The following is an 11,373-nucleotide window of genomic DNA, read 5'->3' on the forward strand; positions in this document are numbered from 1 at the left end:
GATGAGTCCTCAAAAGATTATATATATATATATATATATATATATATATCTACACTCCAAATGATTAATTAATTAATTCAAATAAATTCGAACTACCAACGTTAAATATTTGTGTTTAAATCAAATATCATAAGTTTAAATTTTATTAAAAACATAAAATTTATTATTTTATATGTGTATTATGTACTAACAGTAACAATATATTTATAATATTTTATTCAGTAAAAGTAATGATTTAATTTATTAATATATTAATAAAATTAAAGTAATTAATTTAGAGTTAGTTTCATTGAGCTATAACGTATTCGAAAAATTAAACCTAGTTTATATATATATATAACCGAATAAATTTTAATATTTTCATCAATAATTAATAATTTATACAATCTTAACAAAGATAATAAAATTTAAATATCTTTATAATTTAATTTTATTGCTATTCAAATTCTTCTTTTTTTATTACATTTCAGTTTACTAGATTTATTTCTTTTTTATGTGAAAATATTAATTTTTGAAGAACATTATTATATACTTGACTTTTTAAATATAAAAAACATGAAGTTTATGGTAATTAAATAAATCAAAATTGCATATAAAATTACTATAAAATAATGGTTTTAAAAACCAAACTATAGAAACTGAATTATAAATATATATATATATATATATATATATATATATATAATTTGAATTCAAAGTCTTGCTTTATTTTTTATACAAATAAGATTGTAAATTAATTTTCCTTAAAAAAAAAAGTCGTGTAAAAATTATATAAATTTTAGGAAATCAAGTTACTTGCCAAAGACGTAGGTTTTTAATATATATATATATATATAGATATATATATAATATTAAAACAAAGCTACTCTGCAGCTTACATCGGGCACAGTCATGACATTGAAATCAAATATAAAAGAATGATATGAATCATATATTATATGATATAGAACTGGAGATGTAATGACCAGCCTGGAAGAATATCTCTTGACAGATGCATGATTATATTATATATATATATATATATATATATACGTACACACGTTATTTGATGTCGTTGACTTGGATAACCTCATGATCCATGGGAATTTCCAACTTGGGAAAATTATTTATCAAAATATCTAATATTTAAATATGTTTTCCAGAGTAGGGTAAATTTTGTCCGCCTAAGAGACGCAGTGAAATTCACACTTACCACCACCATTGCGGGAGTCCGACAAAATTTAGGAAAATTAAATTTTTTAAATTTATTTCAAACTATCAATTTTTTTTAAAAAAAAAAAATTGAATGAAAAATAGAAAAGAGTTAACTATTGGGCTTTCAAATTGTTTAATGGGCCTGCGGTTTACGACCCGGAATCCAGAGAATTGGATTGGGCCGGGCCCAAATACCTTCACATTAACGTTGAATACATGTCTATTTATAGGCTGCAAAGACAAAAAGTTGTAATTGTCTGAATGGTCGACACTCTGCTTGTTTCTCATCAAATTCACTCTGCAATCTCTTGTCCACGACTGAGATTATCTCTCTCTTTCCGTAAAGATCACAGACCCACTCTACTAATCCCATTTCGTACTCTCTTTTGCCAGGATTAACTGATTTTCTTCGTGTGACAATTTCTAGAGCAACAACTCCAAAGCTATATACATCAGACTCTTTACTAGCCCTTCCTGTGCTTATATATTCAGGAGCCAAATAGACCAAAGTGCCAGCCAGCGCAGTTGTTTGGGGACCGAGCTCATGACCCATCAATCTAGCTAATCCGAAGTCACCAAGCTTGACATTGAAGCTGGAATCCAGCATTGCATTGCTTGATTTGATGTCGCGGTGCACAACACACTGCTCCCATTCTTAATGAGGATAGAGCAATGCAGAGGCTAATCCTATAGAGATCTTGTACCTTACAGGCCATGCAAGAGGACTTCTTTTTCCAAAGAGATGGGAATCGAGGCTACCATTTGGCATGAAATCATACACTAACAAGAATTCACCTCTGTCATGACACCAGCCAATGAGCTGCACAAGATTCCTATGTCTCAATCTGCTAATCACCTTTACCTCCGTTATATACTCTTTTTTGCCTCGTCTAGAGCCTCTTGAAATCTTTTTCACTGCGACCAACATATCTAAAGCAGCTAGGTATCCTCTGTAAACTTTCCCAAACCGTCCTTCACCCAACTTTCGCTCATTCGAGAAGTTGTTTGTAGCAAAAACAAGATCTGTGTAGGAAAACCTTCTTGGTCCTGCTCCTCTTTCAAGATCATCGCTTATTAATGTCAAGTTCATTTCCTCTACTAATTTCTTCCTTATCTTTTGTTTTCGACGCCTCATGATTAGTGTAATAGTGATCAACAAAGCAATCACAACCAAACCCGAGAGAGAAACACCAACTATTATGGCAATCTTTCTTAAAGCTCCCTTTGGCTCCTCCAAACTTGAATTAAACTCCCAGGATAGAAGGGCATGTCGCTCGAATATTGAACCAGTAGAAGCCGAAATCCCAACAGTAACCCATGGAGGAAGAACCTTAGAAAGATCAATTACGTAATCCAGACTTGATTCCTCTTGGGAGTCAAAGGTTAACTGGTATGACCAAGACACACTCAAATATTTAGTGGCGGCATTATACGTAATCTCCGCAACTGCAGTGTGTCCTTTCTGGCGTTCTGCATTCCAAGCTGTTGTAGACAAAAGAAGCAATAGAGTTATTGTTGATCCCGACATGGGTATCCACATCAACTGGATCCCATTCTTCATTGTTGACAGTATCAAACTCCACCATAACTGTTTTACTGGCGGTTGAGAAGCTCGTTGTTGTGTTAAATAAGCCGAGAAAGCCCCCACGAGAGTTGGGAGGGATCTGAGACCCGACCGGAGCAAGGAAGAAAGTGAGCCCGTTGCCAAACAACGAGTTGTTTAGCGTGTCAACGACAAAGGAGAAATGGGTCGAGAAATCGGAGAGCTTACCGGAATCGGGATCCCAGAGGGGTACCTTTTTGGCGAAGGTGACCCAACCGAGACGACAAACGAACTCGAACTCGTTGGTGATCTCAACAGCTCCGACTCTCGGAACTGCGTCTCCCTGGTAGAGTATGTTGGGTTCGGCGTCTTCAAAGCGAGAGACTTGGAAAGAGACTGAGTTGGCGGAAGGAAGGTGGAGGATCAGAAAAGTGATGATGAGCAAGACAGCGGAGAAATGTGCTGACAATTTGGTGGTGGCAGCCATGGCAATCAAAATTTTGAGACGGCCCAGCAGGATGATATAATATAAATAAATAAATATATATATATATATATATATACAAACACACAAAATTATTGTTGTTTTTCTATATTTAAAAGTTTCAAACTTCCAACAACCAGAAACTTCAGTTGATTTATATGGAAGAAGCTTCATTGAACGTGATCATTTGAAGGATATGATCATGAAAACACAAACTATTAATTAACACCTATTATTATAGGCCGGCATTACATTGCACGTAATTAATTGCTGAATTCAAGTATTACATAGATATATATTCTGCGTTTGTATCTATATATATATATATATATATATGGTTCCTTATTATGATAACATCAATTAAAGAGATTAAAAATACATTTCTTGGACCAGGTTCCTCCAATAAGTATTCAACATATCTGTAGAATGCTTAATTATTTAATTAACCTCTTTTCAAAGATGAAATTATTAAATTAAGCTTCTTTAATCGAATAATGAGAGAGAAAAATGTGTACCTACTTCTAAATTTTTTTAGTTTCTATCTGCTGATCCTGTTGTAGTCAAGTCAACTTAAGAAAAATACATCATCTCTTCATATACATACATGTATATGTGTGTGTATATATATATATATATAATTTATTGAGAAGAGATTTGTGAACAAGTCTGGTAAATTGATCTTCACAACACAAAGTTCTTCTTTTTCTTTTTGAACAAATCTAACATACCAAGCAAAGGACTGCTACAGTTGTGATTACACATCATTACCGGAAGAAATGAAGTAGATGAGACCTCAAAAGAGAAAAATATATACACTCCAAATGATTAATTTAAAATGGAAATCAAGGCATGAACCAACAAAAATTACTTGTCAAAAAGGTAAGTTTTTGATATGTACGTACATATATATATATATATAACATTAAAAGAAAGCTTCTCTGCAGCTTCCATGGTGCATGGTCAGACATTGAGATCAAATATAAAAATAGGATATGAATCACAAATTATATGATATAAAACTGGAGACGTAATGACCAGCCTGGAATAATATTTCTTGACAGATACATGATTATATGATTATATATGTGTGTGTGTGTGTGTGTATACACCTGAGATTTAAATATGTTTCCCAGAGTAGGGCAAAATTTTGTCAGCCAAAGAGACGAGTACATTCACACTATCACGACATGTCAGAAAATTTTCCAGAGGGAAGGTTTAGGCTTACAAGATTTTTAATGAAGATATTAATTTATTATTTACACACTAACAAACACAATATTAAAGAAAAATACAATAATTAAGAGTAAATTACTGGGCTCTCAGATTGTTTAATGGGCCTGCGGTTTACGACCCGGAATCCAGATAATTGGATTGGGCCCGGCCCAAATACCATCGCATTAACGTTAAAAAGCTTTTACACGGTCTGTAATATACTATTCGGCCCAAATTTTGTCAAAGTTTGACCTTCTTTTTATTTTTTATTTTTTAAAATTTTTTTATGAAAAATAAAAAAAAGAAAGAAATATAATTTTATATTTTTATAAATTTGAAGGACTATAAATTAGTTTTTTTTTTTTTTTTTCGAAAATATATGTTTGTTGTATGGAAGTTTTTGTATTACTAATTTAGAGGCTATAATGTATTTATTTACACGTAGTTTTCATTTATAATTAGAAATTTAGAAAATATGGTATAAAAAACTAATAATTTTATATAAATAAAATAAATTTGTTCTTAAATTAGTCTAAACATTTTATAATGGATGAAATTAAAATCTGTTTTTAAAAATAAAATAAATCTTTTTCAGTAAGTAATTAAATTCATAATTAATTAGAAAAATATTAGTATTACATTTTTGTGATGACCAAAAAAAAAAAAAGAAAAAGAAAATTAAGGCAATGGCTGTCCTGCGCTCCTCGGCCTACCATTTCTCCAGACCCGTGAAACCGTCGTGGAAGATCATCACCATCACCAGAACCTCCGTCATGTTTTTCACCACCTCAATCACCATAGCCATCCTCTTCGTCTGCTCACTAAATTACACCTTCAAAACCCTCTTCTTATTCCGCCCAAAACCACCCACCGTCAGACTCAACTCCCTCTCTCTTCCGTATTTCGCCACCACGCCCACCAACCTCGGCGCCATCTGGATTGCCAACTTCACCATCTGCAACCCAAATGCAGCCGTGGAACTCGCCATGCACCGCGTCGAATCCTCCGTCTTCTACAGAAAAGATTCCGCTCTCTGCGTGACGACCGCCGTGGATGACGACCGTCTCATGCTGGATTTCAAGGAGGAGAGGCTGATGTACATGAAGTTCGCGACGACGGGGCGGGAGGATGACCGGCAGCCCATCGTGGAGTACTCGCTGTTGAGGGAGGTGGAGGAGGAGGTGAGGAGCGGAACGGTGCGGTTTGACGTGAGGATGAGTATATACGGGGTGTATAAATCTGGATGGTACTGGTCAAAACGTGCGGTGATCATAACACTCGACTGCATGGATTTGGATATTGCTAGTGTAGGAGAATTAATTGATGGGATTGGGGGTGGCCCACGGGATTGCCCTGCTGATCTACTGATGATTTATGATGATCATCATGCATGATCAATTGAATTTTGTGTGTGTACATATATATATATATACATATGCACAGAAGCTTGTAGTTATATATGAAGAATTTCTACATTTTCAGCATGAATATAGTCTAATAAGTTAGAATTTCCTTTGAACGAAAAAGGATTAGATTCGTTTTTTCTTCTGTAAAACTGAATTTTTAATGAGGAATTTTCCATGTATATATACTCCATTAAAACTGAGTTTTCTATGTATCAGCACTATGCATTTAAAGTTCTGTTAGCTTTATCTTCAAAACTAAAACAGGAGCTCAGTGAATTATTTCTAATGGATAGATTAAATTCTAAATTCACATGTACCAGAGAGAATTCCTTCATAAATACGGTTGTCAAGTACTCTTTATGCCAAGAGCACAGATCTCATTGTAGAGATGATAAGTACTCCATTTTGAATCCAACTTCTTTATATATATATGTGTATAAATTAAACTGAAAAATTAATAACTATACATACATATATATGTATATACGTTGATGCTATATATGGATTGAATGTGATATTCTCTTTGTCTCTTCTTTTGTATAAATTGGTTTGCAGAAAATCATGTAGGAGAAAGATGTGTTTTCTGGATGAAATGAGTACAGCCACTAAATCTGATATACATGTGAATATTAGAGATGGTTAACATTAATTGCCCAGCAGAATAAAACAATAAAACAAGAAAAGTAATATGATTTGATATGATTTGAAAGAAATGTACCAGAGATTAATAAAGTTAGGACCAAGAATTTATGCTACCTATTTAGGAAACACAAATGAGCTAGCCTTTATAATATATATATATATATGTACTAGATATACATATATGCTTGTGTACGTTAGAATCAATGTAAATTAGGGCTTTGTAAGAGAAATGAGATCAAAGCGACAAATAACCTAATCCAAGAATTACTAGCTAATGTCATATATATATATATATATATATATATGTAAAATTAGTAAGTGATGGTCTACAACATGATATATACAGAAAATTGAGTTTGCTTTTCTCAATTTTAGTAACAAAATATTTTTTTTTATAAACTTTTAGATTAATTTCTTTAATTATGCAAATTTCTTAACATAATATAAGTAATGAAATGTAATCCGAAAAACTTTATAATTTGTTTAAAGTCCTTCTTATGGTATTATACTACAAAAAACAAGTTCGAGTGATTAAGTTAAGAATCAAAACTTTTTACCAACTAAATGAACCATTATGATTCAAGAATTGATCAATTGGATAAGAGTGAAAATAATTAGGGGGATTTCATTTCAATTTTCCATAATCTAAATTATTTTAAGTATTTTTCTTTTTTTTTTTCGAAAAAAGAGGAAAAGAATACATATACCCACGTATATACACACACACACACACACACATATATATATATATAACCTTCTTCAAGTTCCCATGGGAAGTAAGGTCCATGCATTAGCAGCAGCAGCAGCAGCAGCAGGCACTGTAGTTTTTTCATAAAACTTTTACGTGAATGGCAACTCTTATACCAACTTTTGTTCTGTTGGCAATCCATCTTCACGTGGGCTACAAGAATCAAAAGGGACAAACACATCTTTCATTCAATCCCTTTGAAAAGAGGCCATCATCTTTTTGGGTGGAGAAAAAATGTAGACTTTTCTCATACAACTTCCATGTGCATCTTTCATTACACTTTATTACTTTATATATATATTATTTACTTACATATATAATAGTGCTTACACAGTTCACATCACACAAGCTGAAAAGAAGTAAACTTTCGATGGCATAATGTCTCAGTAAAGGGACATTAACCACTGCTCAGGATATAATTTATTAAGCAGAGTTACTGAAAATTGATAAGGCCGATCCTTTTTTCTTGGCCTTTGTGTTCATATCATTTGTTGATGATTGACACCTGGCTTGACTGGGAACAGGAGGCATAATTGCTAAATTAGTTTAATCATATCAGTTTACTACTAATTAATTATAATTAAGGGTTTAATATTGGGTTTGGGATTTCTTAATCTAAGGGCTACACTCAACAAATTTGTGGTAAGATGGAATCTTATTGGTCTAAAAAATCATGCCCACATGGGTATCATCCAATAGGCAAGTTGGGTTTAATTTATTAGCCTATATGTATTGTCATACATTTTTTTATAAGAATATTTATTCATTAAATAACATATATACATAACACTTTGCCCTACCAACAAAATTGACCTACTAAAGATAACAGAGAAATCAAGCAATTGTTGCAAGACATGTATTCTTGATGTTTGGTTGATGATCATCTTTTTTTTTTTTTTTTGAAGTAAAAGTAAATTGATCTACGAATGAAATATAGGTAGGGGATCATTTGCTTTTTGTATGCTACCAAAACCCTTTTTGCTATATAAGAAAAAATTTTCTTCCGTTATGACTAATATGAAATCGAGAAACATTTTTTGTACACCAATATAATTTTTTTTTTATTAATTTTGTTTATTTGATCTCTGTAGCAATAAATTTATTTGGTTTACTTTATTAAATATATACAAGATATTATTCTCGTAATCTTTTTTTTCTTAAAAAAAATTTCATTGATCAAGATTCAACGTATATCACCAAAGAGTATCATTCATGTATAAAGACGTCGTAATATTATTTTTCGATCATAAGATTATCATATAAAAAACACATTATGTATAAAAAAAGAAGCCGAATACCATCTTAAGGTTAGATATTACACAAAATTTTATGAGTAGTTTCTTTTATAATTATTAGAAAAGTAAATTACTTACAATAAAACGTTTTATCATTTCAACTATTATCTTGTTTAGTTACATGCACCCTCTCATTATTTTTAAACAATACAAATTTAAATACATACATATATATATATATAATGATTGATTATTCTGTTAATTTTCTTGAATGGCCCATAATCAACCTTCTTCTTCATAGAGTAAACTAAAAAAGAGAGAAAAAGAGCTTTTATAAAGTGCTTTGTGTTCTTAAAAGTGATGATGAAACCAACTTGTGTATGTCTTGTATTATATGATGTAGTTCGTGTTGCTTTTAATTTTGATTTGGTAGTAGTGGAGTGTTTATTGCCTTTTAGGAAATACAAATACAGAGAGATAGTGGCTGTAGTGTGGGGATTGTCTGCCATTGGCTAAGCTCCCATTGTAAGCGTGCCAACTCTCCCCTCGATTGAACGATGAATTTTTTTTTTTTTTTTAACACATAATATAGTAAATATGGACATTGATACAATTGCTACTAAAAATAATTAATAGTAGTATAACTCGAATCTATTTAATAAAATAGGAGTATGAAATAATTTATTTTAATAGTAAATTAAAAAAAAAATTTGTTTGACTTAAGTTAAAATATTTATATATTTTTAATAATTTCGTAATATCGAAACTAAAATTAACTCGAGGACAAGGAACCCTCTTCTTATTCTATTCTCTATATAAAATCTTTATCACATATCCTTCTCCAATATATGGAACTGGGAATAATTCATGACATTATTTTTAAAATTAGTGTCAATGCAATATATCATTTCTTATTCGCGTATGATTTACAAAGCTAATACAAAAAAAGTATCTAAATACATACTGTGAATAGAAAAACTATATATATCTTAATAAGTTGGAAAATCATATACATGACAGGCTACTCAAATTAGATATGTCGTTAATTTTATATTCTCTTACTATCATGTCAACTTATTCTCAATATCATAGTGTTTGTCAAAAGTTATATCAATTTATTATGAAGTTTTGGTGGGAAAGCACTTTCAAATGGGTAGAATGTGTATAATCCAACTAGTTAGAGTAAGTTGTCTTTATAAGATATTTGGGTAACTTTAATTTAAGCCTATGCAAAAGTTCAAGAAAGCTCTTAGTACTAAATTAGTCTTATAAATATTAGTATCTTCTAGGTCAAAGCTATCAAGTTCAAATATTTATATGGTAGTACCTTAAATCTTGTTTATCTTAAACTCCAAGTTAATTTTTTAGAAACTAATTTTAAAGACTAAAAATATAAAGTTAAGGCTTTCGAACCTCCTACCTAATTTACTTCTAAGTGTTTTTTTTTTTTTCTATGGATCAGCTAATATAAGGTAATTCTAGTCGATGGAACATGAATATTTTGACCTTTTTATTTGAGCTTCACATTTTGAACTCCTTGACATAGATCAAATTATTTTTAAAACTAAACTCTTTCCTAAGTGTACTAGATAAATGGGTTTAGATTCTTGAGAGAAAATGAGATTTTCTACCCAAAAGTGTTTATATATCTTTCTGTCTAAGAAATAGCTAGAGAAGTACAAAATCTTTTTTCCTTTTATCTTCACTTACTAGGATCCCTTATGAAATTTAAAAAATATACAAAATATATGAGAAAATTAATCCAAAGATCTTTCTAATATAAAGCTTACATCTTTTTGTAGACCTTGTAGTAGGTAGGAACCGTGCACTCATTTTACTCGATATAAACATTTATATCAATATCTTTAATTCACAATCTCTTGATAATTAGATAAATTTTTAAATTTTAGACAAAAATTAACAAAATTAAATAAAAAATTCTTGAGGCATGATATATCTAATATTACAGTGGAGGAATCAAGTAATATGGGATCAGATCTCACCTCATTCTTTGAAATTCATCCATATGTTAAAAGAATCATTTAAAAAAATAGTCAATATCTTATTCACAGAGATGAGGATAATGGTAAGTGAAGGAAAACCTAACAAGTATCTTTAAACTAATACTGTCGTGGTAAGAGCACTTGTCATTTACCAGAAGGTGTTTAATGGTTGTAAATATTAATGGAATTAATCCTTATGTGATACCTAATTGGTTTATTGTAAATATCGTTATGAAACTATTATGTCTTTAAATAATTTCTTAGCTAATTGTGTTGTCAAATAAGTTATTAAAAAACAAATACAACAACTCATAATTGTGCTAAATGAGTTACTAAATATAATTGAAATTGAGCTCTTTCCATCGAGACCCTAGTTTTATTGCATACTTTTTCTTACACCAATATTATCTTCATTATAATAGTCAAGAGCATATAGTTCAAATAATATATTTTTTCATAGTAGAGTTGATTATTCAATTTAGAGTTCTATTCATCATGTTATCAAAAAAGTAATAATTGTTCTTGCATTAAAAAAATAATAAAGAATATAAACATATCTGATTATTATATATTAAAGAGTATCGGACACTACATGATCATCCAACAACACTCACATGTAGAAACACATAACAATAGGACATTAGGTGATAAATGATAACTAGAAGGCTTTTAGTATCATAAAAGATTAGCATGCTACCAGTAAGGTCAAGTTACTTCACTACTAACATGTAGAGATCTATTTATATATCAATATTCGTACGACAACTTCTCTACTCTACTAATTTTATAAATAAATCATTGCGTAATTGTTAATCAATACCTACAATAACTTCATTACAAAATCGATAAAAAGTAATCGTCACACAGAAAATAGGTATATTTTTGTGTGTGTGTGTGTGTGTGTGT

General features: G+C 30.7%; 1 protein-coding gene and 1 pseudogene across 1 annotated transcript; one reads left to right on the forward strand and one right to left on the reverse strand.

Annotated features, from left to right (window-relative positions):
* Nucleotides 1–1,115: 1,115 nt before the first annotated feature.
* On the reverse strand, nt 1,116–3,250 carry LOC110809046 (L-type lectin-domain containing receptor kinase IX.1 pseudogene; annotated as a pseudogene).
* Nucleotides 3,251–5,119: 1,869 nt separating this feature from the next.
* Nucleotides 5,120–5,827, forward strand: LOC110809047 (uncharacterized). Its single transcript, XM_022034756.1, has one exon. It carries the CDS (start codon nt 5,120–5,122, stop codon nt 5,825–5,827), a length of 708 nt encoding a protein of 235 aa, XP_021890448.1.
* Nucleotides 5,828–11,373: the final 5,546 nt, after the last annotated feature.

Source organism: Carica papaya, chromosome 4, assembly GCF_054855325.1.
Source record: "Carica papaya isolate Zhongbai chromosome 4, ASM5485532v1, whole genome shotgun sequence".
Lineage (NCBI taxonomy): Eukaryota > Viridiplantae > Streptophyta > Magnoliopsida > Brassicales > Caricaceae > Carica > Carica papaya.

What these genes read in the sequence shown, in the direction of transcription:
- LOC110809047 (XM_022034756.1), top strand. Translation starts at nt 5,120, where the DNA reads ATGGCTGTCCTGCGCTCCTCGGCCTACCATTTCTCCAGACCCGTGAAA.